This window comes from Lactuca serriola, chromosome 3 (assembly GCF_051521515.1).
Source record: "Lactuca serriola cultivar US96UC23 chromosome 3, Lser_US96UC23_V15, whole genome shotgun sequence".
Taxonomy (NCBI): Eukaryota; Viridiplantae; Streptophyta; class Magnoliopsida; order Asterales; family Asteraceae; genus Lactuca; species Lactuca serriola.
Genome location: NC_136410.1, coordinates 64,770,778 through 64,798,013, shown reverse-complemented (window position 1 = coordinate 64,798,013; position 27,236 = coordinate 64,770,778). Strand labels below are relative to the sequence as shown.

General features: G+C 40.9%; 4 protein-coding genes across 4 annotated transcripts; 2 read left to right on the top strand and 2 right to left on the bottom strand.

Annotated features, from left to right (window-relative positions):
- Window positions 1–10,791: 10,791 nt before the first annotated feature.
- On the bottom strand, window positions 10,792–11,856 carry LOC145095335 (uncharacterized). The gene has a single exon (XM_079033235.1). It carries the CDS (start codon window positions 11,854–11,856, stop codon window positions 10,792–10,794), a length of 1,065 nt encoding a protein of 354 aa, XP_078889361.1.
- Window positions 11,857–20,650: 8,794 nt separating this feature from the next.
- On the top strand, window positions 20,651–22,442 carry LOC145092487 (uncharacterized). Its single transcript, XM_079030428.1, has 4 exons — window positions 20,651–20,802; window positions 21,197–21,690; window positions 21,783–21,866; window positions 22,114–22,442. Exons 2-4 carry the CDS (start codon window positions 21,297–21,299, stop codon window positions 22,173–22,175), a joined length of 540 nt encoding a protein of 179 aa, XP_078886554.1. The 5' UTR covers window positions 20,651–20,802; window positions 21,197–21,296; the 3' UTR covers window positions 22,176–22,442.
- A 660-nt stretch (window positions 22,443–23,102) lies between these two features.
- LOC145092486 (zinc finger protein ZAT2-like) lies at window positions 23,103–24,084 on the top strand. The gene has a single exon (XM_079030427.1). It carries the CDS (start codon window positions 23,116–23,118, stop codon window positions 24,082–24,084), a length of 969 nt encoding a protein of 322 aa, XP_078886553.1. The 5' UTR covers window positions 23,103–23,115.
- Window positions 24,085–24,094: 10 nt separating this feature from the next.
- LOC145092485 (Tetratricopeptide repeat (TPR)-like superfamily protein) lies at window positions 24,095–26,543 on the bottom strand. The gene has a single exon (XM_079030426.1). The coding sequence runs from the start codon at window positions 26,397–26,399 to the stop codon at window positions 24,204–24,206; it is 2,196 nt and encodes a 731-aa protein (XP_078886552.1). The 5' UTR covers window positions 26,400–26,543; the 3' UTR covers window positions 24,095–24,203.
- Between the last annotated feature and the right edge of the window lie 693 nt (window positions 26,544–27,236).

Here is a 27,236-nt window from a genome sequence, read left to right as displayed (position 1 = left end):
ACAGAGACGGGGCAGGTTGTGTTGGGTTAAACACAACCAAAGTCTCTAAGTCTTGTTTCTAGTAAGGAGATTCGGAAGGGATGGCAGCCAACATGTGGTCCGGAAGTCGTCTGACCGGACCAAATGAAGATTGGTTCGGAATTCTATAAGGCTTAATGAATTTAAAAGAAATACATACCTCCGGAGGAATGGTGTTCACCGGAATGGGGACATTGAGTTCCTTGAAGATTTGTTCGATCGTCAGAGCTCAAAATCTAGGGCTCGAAATTTCATTTGGTTTTCTTTTAATGGCAAACTTGCAGAAGTCTTGCCATAACACTTCAGGAAGATCAACGACATTATCATGTTCGGAGTAGATGCTGAAGACGACATTCAGCCAATCCTTACTCAAGGTGTCTGTTCCTCCATGCTTGCCAGATAGACCATGGATGATGAGATGCATTAAAGCAGTCCATAGCCCAGAGACAGCACTTTTCTTGAAGTCTTTTGCCCGATAGTCTTGAGTGTAGCCAATGTATCGCAGAAATGTTTGGAACTCTTCAGGCGTTGGTTTAACGATTTTGAAACCTTTGGGATTAGGTTTGACACTAATCGCCTTGAGAAACGTCGATTTGTAGATGGGAATGGAGCGATCTCCAATGATGGTGGTTTCCAGAGCTCCATCTTGAAACTTGATACTTGTGAATGCACGATGAAGATGATGAAGTGGTAGTGGTGGATCAGGAATTTTGGTAAATGGGATGGAGATGAGGTGATTAGCGATGAACTCGATCGTTACTCTGATCGATTCATTATAGTCTAATGGTTTTAGAGAGAACAGTTGGGTTGTATCCCTTAGGAAGGGTTCTTGATCTGCAAAAGAGGATGAACCTTTAGAACCTTTGGATGACTTCTTTCTTGCGATCGATTTCCTGGGAGTGGAAGCGGTTTTGGTTGGGTTTTGTGAGGGCTCCATTGTTGAAGAGTGATGAGTGCTTGAAGAACACGAAGAACGGTGAGGGTTTTTAGGAGATTTGCAGTTGACTGAGCGTAAAGAGGTAAAGTGAGGATATGAGAGGGTATTTATAGGTAAGGGAAGATGGATCGGGTTGAAAAAGTAATGATGAGGATTCGAGGTTAAACGGGTCGCATTAAATGATTTTATGCCTTTTTGGGGGTTGAGGTGACAGGAACGTAAAAGGTTGAGTGGTTCGAAGTTGTAAATGCACATAGCAACCGGCGATACGATGTTTGCTTTTAGAGATGGTACAGTCATGGCTCGAGGAGCAAGGGGAAAGGGATAAGGATTCAGAAAAGTAACCGTTGCTGACGGTTCATCATAAAACCTTTTGGTATTTCGGATGAGTAAATTAGGGATGACTAAGATCCGATAGGTACAAGGGAGAGTTCTGAATTTATTCTTTTGAGGCAGTTCCGGAGTGAGAAATTTTCCGGAGAGGATTTGAAATTTATTTTGAAAATCCGAAGCAATTTAAAATTCCGGAGCACATTTTGAAAATTCCAGAGCAATTTGAATTTCCGGAACACATTTAAAATTCCGAAATGGATTATGCAAGTTCCGGAGTAAGTTTAAAATTCCGGACTAAATTTGAAAATTCAAGAGCATTTTTGAAATTCCGAATAAGATTTGAAATTTCCGGAGCATTTTTGAAATTTCGGAGAAGATTATTCTGATGATGGTCGATCCAGATCGTCGTGAAAAAGAGAAGTAACTGTTCAGCTTAAGAAACTTAAGGGATAATTAGTAAAAGAGACAAGTAAAAGGATCCCGTGTATTTAGAGGAAAAATTGTTCCGAAGCAAAATAAATGAGTTCGGAGCATATACTTCTTCTGAATACTTCTCTCAAAGAGAACATGTCTCCTGAAAGAATTGACGATCAGGCATCATCATACCCATTTTGTTTAGAAAACCATTAAATTTGGTTTCATCTAATGCCTTGGTAAAGACATCAACAATTTCATCGTCAGATGGAACAAAAATAAGTTCAATATTGCCATTTAGAACATGATTTTTAATAAAATGGTACCGGATGTCAATGTGCTTCGTCACGGAGTGCTGAATTGGGTTGTGAGAGATGGCAATGGCACTTTGAGAATCACAGTAGATAGGAATGCGTTGAAATCGGTAACCGTAATTGTAACATCCCGAGTTCAGGAGTGCAAGTTCAGGGTTCAAAGTGAAAATGTGGATGGTCAACTCGGCGAGTCCATAGGTAGACTCGGCGAGTCCGTAGGTAGACTCGGCGAGTAGGGTCGTGATTCTGGTCGCGTGTTAAGTGGCCAACTCGGCGAGTCGGTGGCTAGACTCGGCGATTTGGTGCTGTATGGAGAAAACCCTAATCCCGGGGGTTGAGCCCTATATAAAGAACATAATACTCTCTCCCCAGCCTCTTTGCTCTCCCTTGAAGTCCAGAAACCCTAATATTCGTTTGTGAGAGAATTAGAGAGCATTTGGATCTTGAAGGAGTGTTTGTTGAGGAGATCTTTGAAGATTAAGAGGCTTGGAGCAAGGCGTTTTTCAAGGTTTTGGCTTATTCTTCTGTTGGAGTCTTCTTTTGAGGTAATGATTCGTTGCTTGAGCTGTTATCCATCTAGATCTATCAATTGTGGGATTTTGGGAGTATATCTAGTGCTATCTTGAGTTTGGAGGTTGGATCCGAGGTTGCTACCTCAGATCTAGAGTAGTGATGATCCAAAAGAGCATAAAGTTCTTGTCTTTGAATTGTTGGTGAAGCCTTCTTGTCCCAAGCCCTAGTTCAAGAGTGTTTTATGCTTAGATCTCTTTGGATTCACGTAAAGTTTGCAACTTTACGTGAGGAATGGCTTGTATAAGAGTAAATTTGTGGATTGGAGACCCTGCATGGCTTAGAAAGCCTCTGTATGGGTTAAGAGCTAGTGGTAATCGGCAAGTCACGTGGGTGCACTCGGCGAGTTGCATGAAGATAGGCAGAAACTCGACGAGCTGGAAGAACAACTCAGCGAGTTGGTTGAAGACAGCCTTGGACTCGGCGAGTCTGTTCTTGGACTCGACGAGTCTAGTCGTGAGGTCCTAACCTTTCCTGGTTGAGCTGTGAATCGATGAGTCAAGGGATGACTCAGTGAGTTGAGTGCGATTAGACTCAGAGTTGTGGAACTCGGCGAGTTGAGTCGTGTTATGGGAGTTTCGGAGCATAGGGATTCGACGAGTCATCGGGGTGACTCGGCGAGTAGAGATAGTATGTGTTGACCAGTTGTTTTCCAGGGGTATTTTGGTATTATTGAGTTCAGTGTTTTGGTTATTGATCAGTGGTGAAGTTCGTATCAGAGGTTGGAGCAGCGAGATCTTATCCCTTTAGTCGGCAGTTTCAAGGTGAGTTATCCTCACTATATCGACAGGGTCTAAGGCACCAAGGTTGGCCCTTTATCGGATCGTAATCCGGGTATCGTTGTTATGTTATTGCTTTGCTATGTTTGCATCCTGGTAGTTAGGATGGTATATGCTAGTGACCGGTTAGGTCGGTATCCTGGTTAGGATGATGTTATGTTATGTGATCTGCTAGATCGGTTAATTGTTGATTAATTGCTATATGATTATTTGTTTATGTGCACATGGTTGGTTGACTGGGGTTGGGTTGAGGCGGGTCCTGCTTTGTGCTGTAGGCCAACATACCCAGGGCGAACCGGATATTCTGAAGGCCCAGCGAGCGGTCCGGATAGACTGTAGGCCCACGAGGGCGGACCAGACGTGCCGAGGCTCGGAGAGTGGACCAGGCCGACTGAAGGCCCGGTACGGGCGGACCAGTCATACTGCAGACTCAGAGAGTGGACCAGGTGGATTGAAGGCCCGGTGTGGGCGGACCAATCAAACTGTAGACTCGATGTATATGGCTAGACTCGGAGGGTGGACCAGGTGGACTGAAGGCCCGGTGCGGCGGACCAGTCACACAGTAGACCCGAAGTGCATAACTGTTCTGTGTTCTGTTATGATATGGCAGGTTATGCGTATGGTATATGTGGTTGGTATTTTTGGGGTATCTCACTAAGCTTTCGGGATTACAGTTGTGGTTTAAATGTTTCAGGTGTTTCAGGAGACCGTGGCAAGGCAAATGCGTGATCGTACCGCTCCTCATGTTTATGTTTTATGATATGGTTCTGGGGAGACTCTGATAATAATTATATTGAAAACCTTTTTGTAATAACTTAACAAAACTAGGTTGTTTTTGAATAGTTTAAATTGGCTTGAAATTTTTGGATGTTACAAGTTGGTATCAGAGCCTTGGTTTGAGTGAATTGGAGGAACATTCGTGTGAATCCAGTCTCAAATCAAGGAGAGTTTTCAAAAGAGAATTTAAAATGGTTTTCAAAATGAGTAAATGAGGACGCGAAGGTACGATCAGCCGGAGCCAGTAAGTTTCCCCAAAATTACCACACAAGTTATTTGTTTATGAGATATGATAGAACAACATGCTAGTACTAGGCTAGGGATCTTCAGGAATTACATGATAGAGTTGCCTGATTTATGATGCCTGCTAGCCTAGGGTTTCTTCTGTATGAGATTTCCAGTGTTCCTCTAGGAGTGAGGGTTGAGTGCTTGTTATGCCTGTTCTTCACTAGGGTGTTGTGTAGATACTTGATATAAATATGGGTAGGTATGGAAGGTAGTATGGGCCCGTACTACTGAAAGCACAGGACCCATATGCATATCAAGGAAGTCACAACCCCTAGGGCTGGGTTGAGAGTCGGTTCTTAGGATAGTGAGAAGCGTATGATGTTTTGTGGTAATTTCAGTATGGTGGTTACGAGGCATGCTGGGAGAGGATTCGGGTCAGGATCGGGAGCAGGAGAGGGCGGCCAGGGTGGGTCAGTACCGCCCGAGGTTATTGGTCAGATGAGCACAGACGAGTTGGATGCTAGGATTCGTGAGATCCTGCATGATGAGGTTGCTGCTATGTTCCGGGCCGAGTTGCCGGAACTGTTTTGGTCGATCAAGACCGCCATGGTCGAGTATTTTGATGAGCGCTATGCATCTCTTACAGAGACGGCTGCCGCGGCGGCTACGGCGGCTGTACCAGCGGTAGGGGAGGATCCAGTAGAGGTTTTCAGTATCGGGACTTCGATAATACGAAGCCCCTACCTTCGACGAAGTTCAAGACCCGATTGTTCCTATGAGATGGTTGTCAGACGTGGATGGGTGTTTCTTCACGTGTTCATGCCCTGGTGATCAGAGAGTGAGGTGTGCTCTGAACCCGTTGAGGCTCGGGGCGAAGGATTGGTGGAGATTGACCACGGGGTCATATTCGGATGCGTAGAGGGCTGCGGTTTCTTGGGATCAGTTCCGGGAGATGTTTAGCACCCGTTATGTTCCACGGGTTGAGAGTGAGAGGTTGGCTCAGGAGTTCTTGGAACTGAAGCAAGATTCAGAGTCAGTGACGGAGATCACCAGGATGTTCACGGAGAGGGCGATGTTTTGCCCTGAGTTTGCTTCAGAGCAGGCTCAGATGTCCCGATATCTGAGTATGCTCAAGAGGGATATCAGACAGTTCGTGTCTACGCAGAGGTGCAAGACCTTACTGGAGTTGCAGGAGGCCACTCGGCGGTGTGAGTTGGAGATTGAGTTGTAGTTGCGAGAGCAGAGGCAGGCCCCGGTGCAGTCGCAGCCGGCGCCGAAACGGTCCAAGACCGTTGATTCTAGGGTTGGAGATCAGAGCAGCCGCACTTGTGGGAAGTGTGGGAAGGGTCACACCGGCGTTTGTAGGTCTGGTGGTGCGTGCCGCAAGTACAGGAGAGAAGGGAACTATGCGAGGGATTGCCGTCAGTCAGCCCCAGCGTGGGATACGAGGATTTGTTATCATTGCCATCAGGTTGGACACTTGAGGGTCAACTGTCCACAACTTGCTGCAGGACCGGTGCAGGCTCCAGCACCGGCCACTTTGAGGATTACGGCTCGTTCTTTTCAGCTTACAGTAGAGGAGGTCAGGGAAGTGCCGGATGCAGCTGCGGGTATGTTTCCTTCTTGGTATTTTGTTATCTTGTGATTATTATGGAGTGTTGTATATCTGCTAGTCTCGTTGTGTGATTTTTTTGGTATTGTATTCGTTCATTCCTTGAGGGTTATTGTATGGTTAAGAGTTTTGGTATTGGGAGTTTTCATTGGTTATCATCCATGGGGATTATTTGTGGGAAATTAGGCTTTTGGTCTAAATGTCGGGTAGCATATGCAGACTGAGGAGTGGTTAGCTGAAGGTCGGACTTCTTTCGAGTCCGAGATGATTAGTGTTGATAGGTGATTTTGTGAAGGTTGCTCGTTCTAGTGGGAATCAGTTCGCGTGTAAGGGAATGTGTTGTGAAGGGTTGTTAAGGGAGGTCGGTTATGGCGACCGGTGGTTGATAGTCAGTGCTCTAAGTGGGGAGAATTGGAAAATTCTCCGGAAGATCGACAAGCATGAGAGGTTGATTAGCTGTTTGGGATTCAACAGCGGTTCTGTCAGCTAAGAGCATAGGCTGGTATGAGCAAGTGATAGGCAAACGGGGTGGGATACAGACCTAGGGTTTTGTAAAAAAAAGGCGATTGATTGTGGAAGGCCTAGGATCAGGCCGGGATTGAGTATGTAGGATAGAGTTAGAGTTCGGAACCCCTAGAGGGCTAGAACAGTATGCATGGGAGAGTTTTCCAGGAGGGATAATTTGGGATAATGAATGCTAGTTGAGCGGTCTGGATAGACTGACGGCGGGTGGGCGTACCAGTCAGGCCGAAGGCTCGGAGGACGGTCCAGACAGGCTGAAGGCGCTGGAGGGCGGTCCAGACATGCTGGAGGTTCTGAGAGTGGTCCAGATTGGATGAAGGCCTGGTAAGGCGGTCCAGTCATGCTGAAGACTTTGCATGTGTTGATAGATCTATATGAGGAGATGGAATGAGTATGTTGCGATGTGATAGCATCAGAAGGTCTGGCCCCGGGTATTGATCATGATTAGTAGAAGGTAGTGCATGGACTCAAGAGTCCTTGCGAGCAGATTCAGAGCATGAGTGGTGCATGGGATAGCAGTTATAAGGGAATGGTGTAGCGTTGGGCGAGCACTGTGGCACTTGTTGTAGTGACAAGGCGGCCAAGTAGATTTCCTTGGATAAGGAAAGGGAAAGGTATGTAGCTCCGAGAGGGAGTGTAAGTTCACGGAAGTGAAAGCAGTAGCGCGGAGGTATAATTGAGGTGTTCCAATTATGGTTATTGAGCAGTGTGTTTGCGTCGGTGATATGGAAACACATCCGGATTGGATGTCTGCTGAGGTCTCGGAAGGAGTTCTGAGGGTGTAGTGCCAAAGAGGCTCGGAAGGGATGCAAGGATGGAGCCTTGGGTTCCCAGTTTGGTGTGAACAAGAAATTATGCTTGTAGTGGTAATTTATCCTGGGGGATGTTTGGAGAACTCATGGGTATGTGATTGCGGAGGAGAACTCATGGGAGTTGCTCTGAAGTTGAAGGATGTGTCATCCTGTCAGCATGGAAGGGATAAAGTTGGACTCAAAAAGGGAGCATGTTAAGTCTCAACAGTGAATTTGGTGAAAGATATGTCTGACGAGGAAAATGATAGTAGTGTGGTACCGGGTCGGGATCCCGATGGTTCAGGGTTATATCTAGCTCGTAAGATTCAAGTGATTGTTGTGACCTGGAACAAGTGAAGTATCATGGAGTGGTACTCGGTTGATGAGTGTGGTTATCAGAGGATGAAGCCGGAGGCCGGATTGAGGCGGTGGTCAGGACACCGCAGGGGAAGAGTTGGGTTTCAGGTTTCGGTGGTAGTGTTTTGAGGAACCTAGTTTAATTAATGCCAGGTGGTGCATTGCAAGAGTAGTTTCTGGAGTTGTGTTGTCGCAGGCTTCGAGGGCGAAGCCTAATTTAAGTAGGGGAGAATTGTAACATCCCGAGTTCAGGAGTGAAAGTTCAGGGTTCAAAGTGAAAATGTGGATGGTCAACTCGGCGAGTCCGTGGGTAGACTCGGCGAGTAGGGTTGCGATTTTGGTCGCGTGTTAAGTGGCCAACTTGGCGAGTCGGTGGCTAGACTCGGCGAGTTGGTGCTGTATGGAGAAAACCCTAATCCCGGGGGTTGAGCCCTATATAAAGAACATAATACCCTCTCCCCAGCCTCTTTGCTCTCCCTTGAAGTCCAGAAACCCTAATATTCGTTTGTGAGAGAATTAGAGAGCATTTGGATCTTGAAGGAGTGTTTGTTGAGGAGATCTTTGAAGATTAAGAGGCTTGGAGCAAGGGGCTTTTCAAGGTTTTGGCTTATTCTTCTGTTGGAGTCTTCTTTTGAGGTAATGATTCGTTGCTTGAGCTGTTATCTATCTAGATCTATCAATTGTGGGATTTTGGGAGTATATCTAGTGCTATCTTGAGTTTGGAGGTTGGATCTGAGGTTGCTACCTCAGATCTGGAGTAGTGATGATCCAAAAGAGCATAAAGTTCCTGTCTTTGAATTGTTGGTGAAGCCTTCTTGTCCCAAGCCCTAGCTCAAGAGTGTTTTATGATTAGATCTCTTTGGATTCACGTAAAGTTTGCAACTTTACGTGAGGAATGGCTTGTATAAGAGTAGATCTATGGATTGGAGACCCTGCATGGCTTAGAAAGCCTCTGTATGGGTTAAGAGCTAGTGGTACTCGGCGAGTCACATGGGTGCACTCGGCGAGTTGCATGAAGATAGGCAGAAACTCGACGAGCTGGAAGAACAACTCGGCGAGTTGGTTGAAGACAGCCTTGGACTCGGCGAGTCTGGTCGTGAGGTCCTAACCTTTCCTGGTTGAGCTGTGAATCGATGAGTCAAGGGATGACTCAGTGAGTTGAGTGCGATTAGACTCAGAGTTGTGGAACTCGGCGAGTTGAGTCGTGTTATGGGAGTTTCGGAGCATAGGGACTCGACGAGTCAGCGGGGTGACCCGGCCCTTTATCGGATTGTAATCCGGGTATCGTTGTTATGTTATTGCTTTGCTATGTTTGCATCCTGGTAGTTAGGATGGTATATGCTAGTGACCGGTTAGGTCGGTATTCTGGTTAGGATGATGTTATGTTATGTGATCTGCTAGATCGGTTGATTGGTGATTAATTGTTATATGATTATATGTTTATGTGCACATGGTTGGTTGACCGGGGTTGGGTTGAGGCGGGTCGTACTTTGTGTTGTAGGCCAACATACACAGGGCGGACCGGATATTCCGAAGGCCCAGCGAGTGGTCCGGATAGGCTGTAGGCCCCACGAGGGCGGACCAGACGTGCCGAGGCTCAGAGAGTGGACCAGGCTGACTGAAGGCCCGGTGCGGGCGGACCAGTCATACTGTAGACTCGGAGAGTGGACTAGGTGGATTGAAGGTCCGGTGTGGGCGGACCAATCACACTGTAGACTCGATGTATATGGCTAGACTCGGAGGGTGGACCAGGTGGACTGAAGGCCCGGTGCGGCGGACCAGTCACACAGTAGACCCGAAGTGCATAGCTGTTCTGTGTTCTGTTATGATATGGTAGGTTATGCGTATGGTATATGTGGTTGGTATTTTTAGGGTATCTCACTAAGCTTTCGGGATTACAGTTGTGGTTTAAATGTTTCAGGTATTTCAGGAGACCGTGGCAAGGCAAAGGCGTGATCGTACCGCTCCTCATGTTTATGTTTTATGATATGGTTCTGGGGAGACTCTGATAATAATTGTATTGAAAACCTTTTTGTAATAACTTAACGAAACTGGGTTGTTTTTGAATAGTTTAAATTGGCTTGAAATTTTTGGATGTTACAATAATCCAAGAGTTGAGATTTCATCCAGAGAACTTGAGAGGTACAGCTGGCAGCAGCAATGTATTCAGCTTCGGCTATAGAGAGAGCAATGCAGTTCTGTTTCTTGGATGACCAACAGACTAAACGAACACCTAGGAATTGACATCCTCCTGATGTACTTTTCCTATCGAGTTGAAGACCACCATAGTTTGAATCAGAGTAAGCTTGCAGAATGAAACTTTCATTTGCTGGATACCAGATTCCGAGGTTCTTTGTACCTTTGAGGTACCGGAAAATTTGCTTCACAGCCAAAAGATGAGACATCTTTGGATTGACTTGAATTCTTGCACGTATACATGTTGAGAATATTATGTCTGGACGACTTGCAGTGAGGTAAAGTAAGGGTCGGCAAAGATTTTGTGACCGAAGCCCATAGGTACCTTTGCTGAGGTACAGGTGTCCATAGAGTATTTTTTTAGAAGCTCAGAAATATACTTCTTTTAGTGGATGAAAATGCCTTTGTTAGTTTGTTTAACTTGAAGGCCTAGAAAGAAACTTAATTATCTGTTCATGCCCATCTGGAATCGTTTGATCATTAAGTTAGCAAAGTCTTCAACCATGGATGAGTCCATAAACCCAAAAATGATGTCATCCACATAAATTTGTACCAGCATGAGATGTTTTCCATTTGATCTTCGAAATAAAGTGGGATCAAGTATTCCTCTTTGAAAACCGGAGCGCTTGAGAAAATCAGTGAGAGTCTCGTACCAAGCCCGAAGGGCTTGCTTAAGTCCGTAAACAGTCTTTCGGAGCTTGTAGCAATAGTTCGGAAATGAGAGATTGATAAAACCAGGAGGTTGTTGAAGATATACTTCGGATTGAAGCTCACAATTAAGAAAAGCACTCTTAACATCCAATTGATAAACTTTGAAACCTTTGTGGGATGTATATGTAAGAAAGATTCTGATAGCTTCAAGTCGTGCAACATGAGCAAATGTTTCGTCGTAGTCAAGACCTTCAAGTTAAGTGAAACCTTTAGCTACCAATCTTGCCTTATTTCAGATGATAACTCCTGCATCGTCAAGTTTGTTGCGAAATACCCATCTTGTGCCGACAATAGGGTGGTTTGGAGGAGGAGGAACAAGAGTCCATACTTCGTTTCGGCCAAATTTAGCCAGTTCTTCTTGCATGGCTGTGATCCAGTCAACATGATCCAATGCTTCCTTAATGGATTTTGGTTCGATCATAGAAATGAAGGCTAAGAAATGACATTCATTTTGGATACTTGAAGCAGAGCGAGTCTGTACACCAGCATTGAGATTTCCAATCACTTGGTTTGGAGGATGATCCTTGGTCCAGACGTGCAATTTGGGAAGTTCTTGAGTATCGGTCGATTCAATATCAACAATAGGATTTAGTTGCTCCCCCTGAATGATTTGAATTTGAGGATTATGCTCCCTTTGAACTTCTGAACCAGAGAGATTTACATCATCATCAGAAGGGAACTCAAAGAAATTTTTGTTGTCGTTATTGTTGATTGGATTGGAGTCATCGAATTCAACAGCTGTATCTTGGAAGCCATCCACATTTGATTCATGAGAGGGATTAGCATTATTCTCCCCCTCAACCTGAGAAGGTTGAAATGGTTCAGAATCAAATGGAAACAGGCTCGGAAGAGGACCGGATAGGTTGTGAGAAACTGGGGCTTCCGAAGGAGGAATTTGAATAAGAGATGCTTTTGATTGAGATTCTAAATCAAGAGCGGTTTTGGAAGGACCAAAGAGGATTTCAAAATCAACTTCGAGAATAGTTTGAGGGTTCGGACATCCTGGCGGAGGAGCATCAGACTCCATAATGTGAGTAGTGATGGGAGAGGGGCTAGAATTCTGAACGAAGTTGTCATCAAAGGTAACATCAAAGCTTTCTTCAAGAACACGAGTTCTTCGGTCGAGAACTCTGTAAGGCTTGAATTTTGAAGAGTACCCAAGAAAGATAGCTTCATCAGCTTTGGGTTGGAACTTTGTAAGCTGATCACAGTTGTTTTTGATGAAGCATATGCATCCGAAGACATGTAGGAACGAGATAGTTGGCTTTCGACCATTCATTGCTTCATATGGTGTCATGTTGAGACGTCGATTGATGATGCTTCGATTTTGAGTGAAACAGGCAGTGATACAGCTTCATCCCAAAGATAGAGTGGCAGGTTTGCATAGTTTATCATTGATCGAGCGGCTTCAACAAGTGTTCTATTGCATCTTTCAACTACACCATTTTGTTGTGGAGTATAGGGAGCTGAGAGGTTGTGATTGATCCCTTTTTCTGTGAGAAACTTCTCAATGGTGGAGTTAACGAATTCCGAACCATTATCACTTCGGATTCTTCTGACGGGGAGTTTGATGAGCATAGAATGAAGTGAAATCTAGGGTAGGGCGACGGTGGATGAGCTCAGATGCTGTTTCAGATTTCAGCCGTAGGAAGAAGACCCACGTGAACCTTGTAAAGTCATCAACAATCACAAGAATGTATTTCTTATGATGAAGACTCTATCTACAGTGGATGGTCCACAAAGATCAATGTGTAGAAGTTCCAATGGATCTGAAATAGATTTTTCGATAATGACAGGATGACCCTTCTTTGATTGCTTACCACACTCACATGCAACACATAAATGATCATTTTCGAACTTGAGAAGAGGTAAACCTCTTACCATTTCACCTGATACAAGATCATTCACGTACCGAAAGTTCAGATGTGTGAGCCTTTGGTGCCATAACCAACTAACGTTAGGAACAGTTTTGGAGAGAAGGCAGAGTTGAGGTTTGCCAATAATCATGTTGATGCAATAGGTTACATGTTTTTATTGCGAAGAGACTTTATCAAACATTCCTTTCGTTCTTCAGTCATCACATAGCTGTATTTTTTGCAAAATTCCACACGTCGGTTTGAGTCAGTGAGCTGAGCAAAACTTATCAAGTTATGTTTCAAGTCAGCTACATAAGCAACATGTGAAATAGAGAAGTTTCCATTAGTGAGTGTTCCGTAACCATGAATTTGAGAATTGGAGTTGTTGCCATATGTCACATAGCCAGCATTTGGAGAAAGCTTTAAATCGCGCAGAAAGTCCTTCTGCCCCGTCATGTGCATGGAGCCAGCACTATCAATATACCATATTGTTTCTTGCTCCCAAGCACAAAGTGCCTGCAAATTTAGTGAACAATGGAGCTTTTAGGCTCCGAGTTAGATTTTGGGACATAGGCATGGGCTTTGGACTTTAATTGTGACTTTGGAACAACTACTTGTTTTTTGGTGAGATTTCTTGAGTGCTTTGGAAAAAGACAGAATGCTAAAGTCTTTTCATCTATCCAGTAGTCATATTCAACTATTGGTGGGTTAGGAACTGACTTCTTCTGAACTTTGGTATCCAAAGGATGGACACATTTTGTTATCTCCGAGACAGTTGCTTTGTTAATGGTTGTTTTGATTTTCCACACAAGATTTTTGTTTGAAGATTTTGAAACAGTGATTTTTGGACTTGTGAATTTATTTGGTAACACATTGTTCTTTGAAATTCTTGGTTTAAAAATTGTGTCATCAGATTTTGCAATAAAAACAGATGATACATTTTGAGGTAGGCTTGTCGAAAAAACCCGAAACCCGTTCTACCCACCCGAACCATTCCGAATTCGGGTAGAATGGGTCGGGTAGAACGGGTAACGAGTATGAACATTCGGGTAATAGGTTAACCCGATAATAATATAGGTCGGGTTTTAGGTATGAATATATATTTTCGGGTATACCCGAATACCCGAATTCGTTTTTTAAATAATACTAAATATACAATGCAGTCACGTACGCACACTTCAAATAAAACAAAACCCTTCGTTTCCTTCTTATGAACAATGGCTCGACAGTCGACGCAAACTTGCAAAGGGAATACGACGCTGAAACTGAAGTCCTGAATCATCATCACAATTCTCAGTTTCTCACTATCGCACGGAATGGAATTAAAAAAGTACATAACATATTATAATGATTTGTATTGTTAATTGTATGAAGTATTTTCCTACCAAATTCTTTATTAATCCAACCAACATGTAAAAATAAAAAAATAAAAAAATAAAAATTATCAATAAGTGTCATTTAAGAAATTTTCAGGTATACCCGATAATTATCCGACCCGACCTGAAACTCGAATACCCGAAACCCAAAAACCCGAATTACAATATAGGTTGGGTATCGGGTATTATTTTCCTAAGAAAATACACGTTCTACCCGAAACCCGAAAATTTTACCCGTTCAACACCCCTATTTTGAGGTGGTGGTGAGGTATTTTGGATGGTTTTGACATTGACATTAACATGAGCTTGAGGTAATTTGGAGCTAAAAACTTCTTTTGGTTATGAACGAACAGGAGGTTCGGAAGGTCTCTTCAGGATTCTTGTAGGAACAAAGGAGTTTTGACTATGAGTGAAGACACGAGGATTCCGGAATGAACTTGGTTTAGAATTAGCAAGGAATATGGAATCTTGTGTAGTTTTAACTTCCTTTTTGAAAGCATTTCTCGTTTCGACCTTGGGATCTACAACATCATTTCTATTCAACATTGGTTTTCTTTTAGGATGAGGAGAGAATCCAGAGGATTGTCCTTTGGATGGATCTGAAAATTTGGGAGTGATGGGAACCAATTTGGTTTTTGAAAGAACTACAGAGTCCGATTCACATGAATCAGGGGACACATTGCTTGAGACTTCAATTTTATCATCTAAAGATGCCCATATGAATTATGAGGCATTGACTTTAGTTGTTTCCGGAATAATTTCCTCAATCACACAGTTGTTGACGTGATTGCTTATAGGAACATGGTCCAAACAATTTGAAAGACTATGATGATATTCTGTGGTCCGATTCAGGTCCAGGTTTATCAGAGGCAGAAGAGGCGTGGAATTAGGACACTTGACAACTATTGGTTGGAACTCAGGAATTAGGGACTCAAAAGATCTTTTATCTTCCTGAAGGGGTGATAATGAGGAAACAAGAGTGTCTGAATTTTGATGTTCAGAACTTCTCTCATGAATGACAAATTTTGCAATTCCTTCAGGGGACTATTAATTGGTTTTGGAAACTCGCTTCCGAGACCAGGAGCTTTTGACCATGGATGAAGAAAATTATGAGTCATTCGAATGTCAGCTTCAAGCATGTCTACAGAGTTATGCAAAACATCTATTTAGGCATTGAGACGTTTGTTATCAGAAATCAAAATGTTTTGTTCAAAATAAGTGATTTCACATTTATCCTTCAAAATGATACATTCATCTTTTGACATTTCAAGTTCATGTTCTAGAGACTTGATTTTCAATTTCTTATCCTCAAAACGTAATCTAAGACGCCTTAGTTCACAGTCTTTCTTCTCACTGGCTTCTATGGCAGACTCATAGGCTTTATAGATAATGTTCATATTTGTTTGGATCTGAGTCAGATAAGGTTTACATAAAGTCAAATCAAAATTATTATCAGAGATCATGGATTTTACCTGTTGAACAATGCTTCGACCTGGTGGATCATTAGTGGCGATGTAGCAGTAGTGAGGTTCAACAACATCATCTTCATCTTCGGACCCAGAAGACCAATAACCTTCATCACATTCAATTGTTTGTCTTTCCATCAAACATATATTCCTTCCAGACACCAAATCTTCATCATCTCCGGATGACCAGTATCCTTCAATATCTCTTGAAAATGTAGTGACAAATGCCTTCTCACTTTCTGCCAGGTCTTGCGCTTTTTGGACATAATAAGCTGAGTCTTTGACTTTTGATTTTTGTGTAGCATCAGCTAGACAATCTTTGGCAAAATGGTTTGCATGACCACATTTGTGACACAAAATCTTTGGTTTTTCTGATTTGGAATTTTGAGAAGATTTTGGAGCTGAGTTTGGTTTAGTGAGGTTAGGCTTGTATGCAGGAGGGTTTTCGGAGGTATGTTTTGGTTCCGGAGCAGAATATGATTGAGGATGGTTTTGGTGAGGAGCACTGAACCTGTTTTGGTATGGTTTGTAAGCGGGATTGAAAGGACGTTTGTATTTCATTGAAAATAGGGTAAACTCTTGTTGGAAACGGAGTTCTGAATCCGAAGTTTCAGAATCATCGTCGGGATAGATATGTGTGGATAAGGAGGTTAAGGATGACTGAGTCAGAGGAACAACGGGTTTGTAAGGTTCCGGAACAGGTGGGTTTGGAATGGTTGATTCAAAAGAACTAACTAGAGCGAGTGGTCCTCCGAAAAGTTCTCTTAAGGTTTGAGCAACATTGGATTCATGTCCCTGAAGCTCACCAAAAAGTTGATAGAGTTTCAATTTTTTTTATGGAACCATTACTTTGAAGACAAGACTTTACATTTCCCCATCCTTTACCAAGACTGTTAAAGAACTTGAGATTGTACTCGAGAGGAGTTCGAACAATCCCATGAGCAGTCATGTTGTTGACAACGATTCGATATCGGTTAGAGGCTGAGGCTACAGATTCACCTGGAGTGGTAGTGAAAGTGTCAAAGTCATTGACAACCGAGGTGAGGCGTTTGTCCTTCATATTTTCGGAACCTTCAATCAAATCCTAAAGAGTGTCCCAAATTTCTTGGCTGATTTGCATAGCTTGATGTGCTCAAAGAGTGATGGAGGAACACCAAACACCATTTCCGAGAAGGCAACTTGATCAGCATGCAGCTTTTTAACATCATATGCAGTTAGAGAGGCTGGACGAGCTTCATCTTGACCCATAAGCTGAGCAGTAGCATCTCTTACAACGGTTCTAACAGGAACATGTGGACCTTCTTTCACGGATCTCCAGATCTCTTCACCTTTATCTGTGGCTAGTAAAAACCTTTCCATTCTAACTTTCCAATGATCATATTCTTCCACAACTAGTAATGGGGCACGTGTAGGGCCACCCACGCTATTTGCGATTTGCATTGAAATCATTTGTTGAGGATTTGAAGCAGCCATTGAAGTCAAGATATCTTCAAGCTTAAGTGGTATATATAAGAACTTTTATCCTTAACACATAAATGGTTGAAATACCAAAGTAAGTTCAAACCAACTATAATTTGATCTTATAGATTCAAAGGACAACCACTCAAGCTCTAATACCAATTGAGAGAACAAGATCTTTGCACAGGGACAAGGTTTGAGAACTCAAACATTGAGTGAATGCTTGAGATCAATGTCTGCTTGCAAATGGATGTTCAAGTCAAGGCTAGAAAGACCAGTCAAGTCTTAGATAATTAGTTCAACAAATGATCAAGACATTAAGTATGAATAAGTAGATAATGATCAAGGAAAATCAATAAATGAACAATTAGAATGTTTTTGATGTGATAAAGATAAATGCCAAAAGTAAGAGAAAAGATCCGTCATTGACTTGTATTGAATGCTCCTATATATAGGAGAGAGTACTACATAGAATTAACCAAGTAACTTACATAGGACTGGACAAAAGAACTATTTCTGTCTGATTGTCTATGAGTACAAAAAGCCAAGTCCTATGAGACGTTACATCAATACAAATATAATAAATGACAAAAGAAAAAATAGCATCCTTCGGATATGCAAGCATTCCGGACATGAGAGATACTCCGAAATGAGTTTCTTCTCTCCTTTCTCCATTACTTCTTATCTTCAGCTCCGGACAGCTTCCGGAGCACCTATCTCTTCGGAACCAAACACACTTCGGAATTAGTATCAATGATTGCTAGAGGTTCACTTTCAGGTTCCAACAATTAGGTATTGGTAGGTTTTACCAAGTGGTATAAACCAATTTGAAACAAGAAACATGGCTGAGTCCTATGCTATTGACTTGGACAAGAAGAATTGCACTTGTAGAGTGTGGCAACTTAATGGGTATGGATGTGTGCATTCAGTTGCAACTATATCATTTCTCAATAGAGATGTTGGTGGTTATGTTGATACAATGTTCTATGGAGCAGTCTACAAGAACACCTATAAGTATCTAATTCAGGGGATGAATGGTAGCAATATGTGGCCACCTACTGACTTCATACCACCTCTTCCACTAATGAAGAGAAGATTGCCAGGTAGACCAAAGGTTAACATAAGAAGAGATGCATCAGAGAAGCTACCAAGGCACACTGTGTCGAAGGCAGGGAAAAAATATCATGCAGTGTGTGTAAAAATGTGGGGCATAACAAGGTCACATGTCCTCAAGTTGAATGACCTCAAGTGCAAAAACCTGAAGTTGGTAGGAGGCCCAAACTAAATGTTAAAAAAAGGAAAACAAGAGTCAATGCAAAAGGTGAATGAGCAGGAGGTGTCAACGAAGGGCAAAATGGTCAAGGAGCAAAATCAGTGCATGAAGGGCAAAAGGGTCAAGGAGCAGAAGGTGTTGCTGCTGGAAGGAGATGTAAAAGAAAGAAATCAGAGAGAATCATAAAGATGAAACCTGCTAAGAGGGTGAAGGGAAAAGTTGGGAAAAGAGATACCAGTGCAAACCCATTGGAGCTTAACGATTAGGATCTTATTTCGTTTAAGTTGTTATCTTTTAACTTGGTTGTGTTTGGTTGGATTTAAGTGTTAAGTTTGGAATTGGGTTGTAGTAGGTTATTAAGTTTGGAATTGGACAAGTTGTTATGTTTTAAGTTGGTTGTGTTGTAACTAACTTTGTTTAATTTGCTTGTTCATATTTCGTGCATACAAAACACATTAAAACTAAAAGATAACAAGTTAAACGAGATAAAGTACATTACAAGTTACATAACAACTTAAACGAAATAAAGTACATTACAAGTTTCAAAACACATCAAAGTGCATTACAAGTTACATAACAAGTGGTCCAATTGACCTTCATTACAACTTGTACATGATTAAACAGAAAAAAAAATACCCAACTACATATTAGGTAAACCTTCAACTTAAAGACCTCAACTTGAAGCTTTTTGTTCGACTTAAACAACCCATTTATGATCACACCTTTATTGTTGCACTACATTTCATCAACCTAAGCTATAAAACGTGAACGAGCATCCTGATTCCAACTATTTGCTTGAATTAATACATCTTAAAAAAGCAGGGTTAACATCAGAATTTGAATAAATGGTAAATTACCTTTTTCGGGCATGCATAAAAGGGCCTTCATGGGTTATTGGTAGTACGAGATGTTTTTATTATAGCCTCCGCTCCACATCCACATTCCATGTTCTTCATTATGTACCTTCAAAGTGGAGAGTATTTGAAGAAGAAAACAATGTGCTAGAATGAAACTACTTGGTATATATGAAAGGGTAATATGTGTAAAAGACTATATTACCCCCACTGTGCAAGGAAAGCGGGGTCCCTAACATCCCCACTTTTTCCTTCTTCTTAATTCTATTACACTTTCAACGGATTATTCAATGAAAATTAACAACTAATTAAGATCAAAACAATCAACAAAGAACATCACCCAACTTTACAAAATGCCTATCATTTAGATAGGTCTTTCATTAATCATTGGATTTCACTTACATAATGCTTGTCATTTAGAGAGGTCTTTTACATATTTCGAAAAAAAAACACAAATACCAAAAAACACACACACACACACAAACACTACATACTAATGACTTTCTTAACCATCAACCACCTTAGCTGCAGATCAACCCATCACCCAATCTTAACAAGGAAATAGAGCACAACCACCAACAACAAGAGCATCCCCACCATCATGCCACCCATAGCAACACCAATGACTTTAAACTTCTGATCATGGTCATCCAGCTTGTGCTGGAGACTGATGTGGTCGATCCTGCAAACGATATACTCCTGTCCAAGCTGCTCCTTCAACCTTTTCATTTCAGTTTGGTTTTCTGTAATCTTCGGACTACAATCATAGAAAATTGAGTAGAGCACGTTGTAGTTGATGTCTTCACTAGAATTTAAAGAGTCGGGTGAAGGTGGTGGAGCCGACACTGTTGTTTTTTAAGGGTTCTTCTAGAGGATTGTTTGCCCGAATATGGTAAACAAGTTTCAGATTTGTTTTACTTCAAACCCCACATGTAGGGGTGTCAATTTATGACACGACACGACAAAAATACACGAAACGAAACGAAATCGGGACGAAATCAAAATTTGAATTCGTGTTCGTGTCATGTTCGTGTCAAGATTAAAAAACACGATGTCGTGTCGTGTCATGTTCGTGTTCATAAATCGACACAAAATCGACACGAAATTGACACGATTACGCATATGGTTGTTGTGTTTTTCGTTTTTGTCGTGTTATATATCTTTAAGTATGAATGAAATACACTAATAGTTATGTAATATTATCTTTGTCGTGTCGTGTCGTGTTGTCGTGTTTTAATTGGTTCGTTTTCGTGTTGATGAAAAAAAACACGACATCGTGTCGTGTCGTGTTCGTGTCATCCAAAACCTTGTCGTGTCGTGTCGTGTCAGACAAAAACACGACACGACTGTCCGATTTGACAGCCCTACCCACATGCATATGTCCCCTTATAATTCGAGACTTGTGCCTGGGACTCAATCGAATCGGCAGTGTAAGGTTGTTGGGGGTGTTGGTGGAAATTAAAGACGGTAATTACTCTTTGCGTGTGTCAGCTTTTGTGTCATCGAGTCAACTCGGTATTGACTCGGTGAGTTACCTCATATGTATATATGGCAAGTGACGAGGCATGTTAACTTGCTAAAATGGGTAAGATGACTTTCCTAATCGGTAAATAAAAAGTTTATGCCTTTAAAATGCAAAAAATAGTCACGAGGGGCCATTTAAACCATTATACGTAATTTGTTGGGTTACAGTAACAATAACTCACTGAGTTATAACACAAAAAAATATGATTAGAATGATATACATTTTAAATGTGGCCAACACCGATAGAAAACATACCAACATCGGTGGCGTTAATCCTTTTATGGATCTTGTATAAAGAACTAAAATCACTACCGTCAACGCACATGTTTTAACGGCAAATTAACGAACGCCTTTCCAATCCACACGCCAAACCTTCCTTCTCTGCCACTTTACAGACCCGATTTCTCTGCTTTCCAATCCTCCATTGCTCTCAAGGTATGATTCTCTCTTTCAATTCCATTAAATCTTCCATTCCCTAAGAAGGGCACTCATTCATACCCTCATAGGCTTTGAATTTGTTCCCGTTAGGTTAGCTGTTGATGTAAGGGAACATCGAAATCTCCTGAATTATATTAAAAATCGATGAATTTTACTCCCTTCTGTTATCGATTTCTTAAATGCTTTTCAAACTTCTTTTGGGAATTTGATGGCAATTCGTATAGATAGATCTCGTGAACTGCTAACGCTTATTATTTATTTGATTGGGTGATTCCTAATGGACGTTGTCTTTGTGTATGATTCTCAAAAGGATTTGTAACATATATACCTTCAAAATTCAAATCACATCTTATGAAGTAACTCTATGTTAAACAATTGATTTTAATTTCAGAAAATTGGAGTTCAAAATCTGGGTTTCCAAAGTTAGGCTTTTTGAGATTTGAAAGATGAGAAAAGGAGCATTGTGCCCTAGCCAGAGTGCCTAATGAATAATGAACTCTCCTCATCAACAAACCCCTATCAGAAATAATGGCCTGCATCTGGTCTATGTCCGCAGAAAACCAGAATCAGAACATCATAAAAACACCATCTGTAACAACAAATCAAAACATCTACCAATTACACTATCTGAACAGGATGACAACAATCAACAACAAGAACAAGAACAAGAACAAGAGCAAAAAGAACAATCACCCATGAAGGATTCACCAATACATATTCCAGAGACTTCTTCTGCACTTCCTTCAGTAACCAATATCACCTCCAATTCTCATCAATTGGATTACACAAAGAAAATGAGTGTTCAGAATTGGGAAGAGAGATACCTTCTGTTGCAAAACTTTTTGAAGGCTGTTGATCAATCAACACAAGATGATTATCTCCAGAGTATGTGCTTGAATGCATTTAGTAATTTTTACATTTTCATGTTTGCAAAATTTGATCCCTCACTCAGTGACAGTGTTAATCTTATTTGGTAGTGCTTCGCTCTCTCTCCTCAGTTGACCTTAGTAGACTTGCAGTTGAACTAGAAAGGAGAACCATTCGACTCTCAATGGAAGAAGGTAATATTTATCTGTAACCTTTATGTTAACAAAGGTGGAAAAGGTGTCAATATACATAAACAAGAAAAACTCTATTCATGTGTGGCTAAAAGAACATTTGGAGATTTCATTCCCCACTTTGATATAGAATTACACCATTTCAAGCTTCATATTGGGAAACTTCAAAGAAATTAAATACCAATAATAAATCCTAACACACACGAACACAATTTGTCTAAAGTTTGCATCATTTTGTGTGTATTTGCAGCAAAAGAGGTCCAACGTGCAAAGATTTTTGATGCCCAATGGATAGCCGACTCAAACAAGTGAAATGACATGCAAAACTTACTACTGATACATATACTTTATTTTTTTCTTCTTAGAAGTCCTTGATGGAATTGTTAATAATTGCTATATTTTTGTTTTTTTTTACAATTTATATTTCCAAGTAATGGTATTGATTTGTAAATAATATACTGAGCGTGTTAGGATAAGGTTTGGGTACTGTTTTTAATCTAAATATGAAAGAGTACATTTACATGTATACAACATTTTATTTTGTTCTAAATTTATATAACAAGATGATATTTTAATTTATACGGAATGTAAAAGGACAGTTTCATTTTAGGCCATGCACATACAATTAACATTTTATTGGTAAATGGTAATATGTTTAATTAGTTAAATCATGGCTGCACATTCGTGTCTATTGTAAAAATTGGTAAAAAAAAAAAAAAACAAAATGTTGTGGCACAAATTGATAAATTCTTATACAAATTCATAAAAAGTAAAAATATCATTGCATAAATAAATATCCAATGAGTGCCATGTCATGATGTAAAAAACCTTTTTTTTTTGTTTGTTGATCAGAAAAACAAATGTTATTGCGTAAATGCACATTAAACTGTGAAAAAAAAAACATTTAATCAAATTGAACTGCATTTATTTATATAAAGTAGTATTTTTTTAAGAGAAATAGAAACATTAACCATTAACCATTAACGAAGGTTGATAGATAATCAGTATTAAATGAGAGATGAAGGGTGGTGACTGTAAATACAAAGAACAACCTCCGAAAAACGAGGCCCAGTCTCATCTTCCCGGAGTCCATAGCTCCAAAAAGATAAACATCAAACATAACTGAAAATAACTACCCCTCTCTCTCACACACACTTACTGTGTGTAACCGTCGCCACCACCACCACCTTAAGTAACCCCATCCGCCACTTCTTCAACTTTTTCCCATCTCATCTCTGTTAGCAACCACATTATGAACACACACACGATCATGGGTGCCACCACCTCCACTACTTCATCGGACTTACAACTCTGCCCTGCGTCCCCTGATGCTCAAGAGATTTTCCGGCCAACCCTTGACACCTCCGACATCTCCGTCGGCCACATCCAACCCATCACCACCATACGCCCCCACCAACAAAACCCCAGAAAGAAACGCACAAAGATGATCCGATTCCACAACAGCAAAGCCATTGTTGGTGTTGCAGGCGGCAGTTCAACTTCCGGCAACCATTCCGGCATCATCACAAAGAAAAAACCAGACCCAAGTGCTCCAAAAATCACTCGTCCCTGTACTGAATGTGGGAAGCGGTTCTGGTCATGGAAAGCCCTCTTCGGCCACATGCGTTGCCACCCTGAGCGACCATGGCGGGGAATCAACCCACCACCAAATCTCCACCACCCGCCGGCGACGGATAATCACGATTTCACCAATGTAACAACTGAAGAAGATGAATACGTGGCCGCATGCTTATTGATGCTCGCTAACTCCACCACCACCATCGCCGCCCATCCATCCACCAGTCACCACCACCACCACCAGGATCCGGATACCCGATTTGAGTGCTCGAGTTGCAAAAAGGTATTTGGGTCCCACCAAGCGTTAGGCGGGCACCGGGCAAGTCACAAGAACGTGAAAGGTTGTTTTGCAATAACAAGAAACGATGAAGTTGAAGATGGAGAATTTGAATGTGTAGATAACAACATGAACATGGTGATGGTTTTGGGCAGCGGGCAGCAACACAGATGCAGCATTTGCTCAAAGATCTTTTCAAGCGGGCAGGCACTCGGTGGACACAAACGATGTCACTGGGAGAAAGACGACGCCGTTAATAATACACCAATAACAACACCGTTTAGGTTCGATCTGAATTCACCCCCACCTAATGATCATCATTCCACGTTTCCAATTTCAGATTTAGATTTAAGATTAAGCCTCTAAATTATGGGTGTATTGTATTATATAATACGAGTATTATTATCTGTTTTATTTATGTATATCTATACACATATATATACAATCTGTACTTATGTAGTATATATTACTATATATTTATATAATCAATGATCCATCTTCATAAACTCATGCAATTCTTTAATCGTATCACGTATTTCATCTAACAAAACTTGATTTCTATCTCCTGCAACAAACCTACAACTCTTATTATTCACATTTATCATACTAAATCCAGCCACACTCTTAACTTCTTTATCTCTCATTAACCCTCGAATCCTTGCAACATCTTCCCAAGATCCCAATTTAGCATACATGTTTGATGCAAGCATGTAACCATTTGAATTATTGGGTTCCATTTCAAGAACACAAGACACCACCTTTTCTGCAATTCTTTCATTGAAGCTAAACCTGCAACCACTCAACAAGGCCCCCCAAGCACTCACACCACCTTTCTCATGTCCTTCCACCATTTTCATTGCAAGATCAAGATTCCCACTTCGACTTAATAAGTCTACTAAACATGAGTAATGTTCTACACCAAGTTTGACTTCTAGGGTTTCGGTCAACTTTCGGAAAAGTGATAGCCCTTCATGTACTAAACCTCCATGGCTACATGCTGATAACACTGAGAGGATGGTTACGGAGTTGGGCTTTACACCATGTGATTCCATTTCGGTGAGTAAAGATAGAGCGGAGTGAGGAACACCGTTCATACCGTATGCCCCAATCATCGCACTGTATGACACAACGTTTTTATTCGAAATCATTTCAAAAACCTTTTTTGATGTCATTATATCGCCATATTTCGCGTACATATCCAAGATTGAAGTCCCAACAATCGCATCCGATGCAAACCCTAATCTGATTGCAATCCCTTGACCTGATTTTGGTAATTTTAAATCAGAATCGTATGAACATGCTTCGATAAGATTCAACATAGTGATTGCATTTGGTTTATGTTGTGAGTCGATCATCATCTCATGGAAAACCCTAATTGCTTCATGAGGGAATCCACAGTATGTGAAAGCTGCAATCATTGTGCTCCAAGAAACAACATCGTGGATGTTGATCAAACTGAAGAGTTTATGTGCGATGAATATAAGATTGCATTTTGCATATGTGTCAACTAGAGTGTTCACTACTAAGTCATTTAGCTCGTGGTTTCTTCGGATTATCACAGTGTGTATGCTTTTGCAAATTAAAGGATCTGTAAAATGTTTGCATATTTGTAGGAGGTTCACCAATGTGACTGCATCAGGGTCAATTTTGGCATTTTGCATTGTATCGAAAAGATGAATGGCTTCAGAATGCTTCTCGTTGTATACTAATCCGGATATGATAGAGTTCCATGAAATGATGTTTTTAAGAGGGATTTCTGTAAAGGATTGTAATGCGGAATCTGTATCATTGCATTTGGAATACATATCGATCAAAGAGTTTCCTAGAAATGTATCATGATGAAAACCTTTGTGAAAGATGAATCCGTGTAATGTTCTTCCTGTAATAAGATTCTTTAAATTGGTGCAGGCTTTGAGGGCGCTTAGGATTGTTTGCTCATCTGGTTCAGGTCCGGATTGTGATAACATTTCCTTGAAAATCTGTAAAGCAAGATGGTTTTTGTTGGTTTTAACATAGCCTGAAATCATGACACTCCAAGTGATAACATCTCTGTTTGGCATTTCATCGAACAGCTTCTGTGCATACTCCATTGTCGTATCTGCATACATGGATAAGAGAGAGTTTTGAAGTGAAGAGATGGCTAGAAACTCGGTTTTAATCATATACCCATGGATTTTCTGTTCTTCGTGTAAGGCTTTGAGTGTTCGAATTGTTTGGATTACAAGGACTAAGGTGGAGACATTGGGTTCAAATCCTGTTGCTCTAGCTTGAATAAACGAACGTATTCCTTGATCCAAATCACCATGATCAATCTGCCCAGAAATGAGAATATTCCATGAAACAGAATCCCTGATCTTCATGCAGCCAAAGAGGCTAATTGTGGAACCCACATCCCCAGCTTTTGTATAGAAGTCCATGATAGAGTTTCCAATAGATGTGCTTGATTCCACTCCGAGCTTAATTACAGATGCATGAAGGGACTTCCCATGTGCCAAAGATATTGCCGAACAGGCCTTTAAAATCGGATGGAACAATGAAGGTTCTGTCAATCGAACACCTGCTTTGTTCATGTCATTGTATAACGACAATACATCTTGCCATCTCCCACTGAACGACAACTCTTTGATCTTTGAAACCCAGTTAGAAAGTTTTGAACTTGATATAACGGCTAAATGATGCATAGCCCAAAAGAATCAAAACTAATTTAAAATGTTAAATTTTCACAACAAGGCGATACGATTTGTGGTGGTTTCCAAGCCTCCGATGTAGTACGGCCGTGAAGCGTAGGCGACACCCGCCTGTATAAAGAAAGTCACCTGCCAAATATAATATGCTCACTCATGTTCTATCAAATATTCTAACAAAAACAAAACAAAATGTTTTAAAAACCGTGTTTGTGTTTTTAGTTAAACCGATATGCTGATCGGTTCTCGGTTTAACCGGTTCGACTATCGGTTTTATTGGTTTTTATAATTTTCATATTTTTTCCTATTATCATAAAAATCCACAAGTTTAACATTAAAAATATACATAAATACAAGTTGTAGATCAGTCTAAATATATTAAAAAACATATAATCATAAGTTTTATACTAATCCACGTACATAAAAAATAAAAATAAAGTATAATATGGAAACAAAATAAAGTTTTAAATGAATACAAATGCATTAAAAAACTTCATAACATTTATCATGTGTTTTTACTCAAAGAAATTTAAATAGATGTAAACAAAAACACCAAAATTTGTTATGCAAAATGGTTCATTTTCATATGTTTTTATTTAATTTAATCGTTTCAACCGAGTTTTTGTAAAAAAACGGATTGGTTCGTTTCGGTTCAGAAATAGACATAAAACTGATGCTAGTTGAACTGCTCATTTCTCCGGATCCCAGTCCAAACGGTTCGATTGGTCGGTTCAAACTGGTTTTTAAAACATTGACAAAAGGCTAACTAGATAAAGTTATTATGTTTTTATAAAAATTCCTATTATATTTGATGTTGTGTTATGTTTTCTTTAT

Excerpts from the sequence above, each read along its gene's own strand:
- LOC145092485 (XM_079030426.1), bottom strand. The coding sequence starts at position 26,399 with ATGCATCATTTAGCCGTTATATCAAGTTCAAAACTTTCTAACTGGGTT.
- LOC145092486 (XM_079030427.1), top strand. The coding sequence starts at position 23,116 with ATGAACACACACACGATCATGGGTGCCACCACCTCCACTACTTCATCG.
- LOC145095335 (XM_079033235.1), bottom strand. The coding sequence starts at position 11,856 with ATGACACCATATGAAGCAATGAATGGTCGAAAGCCAACTATCTCGTTC.
- LOC145092487 (XM_079030428.1), top strand. The coding sequence starts at position 21,297 with ATGAACTCTCCTCATCAACAAACCCCTATCAGAAATAATGGCCTGCAT. Across the intron at positions 21,691-21,782 it reads ACAAGATGATTATCTCCAGA|TGCTTCGCTCTCTCTCCTCA; the intron begins GTATGTGCTTGA and ends CTTATTTGGTAG. Across the intron at positions 21,867-22,113 it reads TCGACTCTCAATGGAAGAAG|CAAAAGAGGTCCAACGTGCA; the intron begins GTAATATTTATC and ends GTGTATTTGCAG.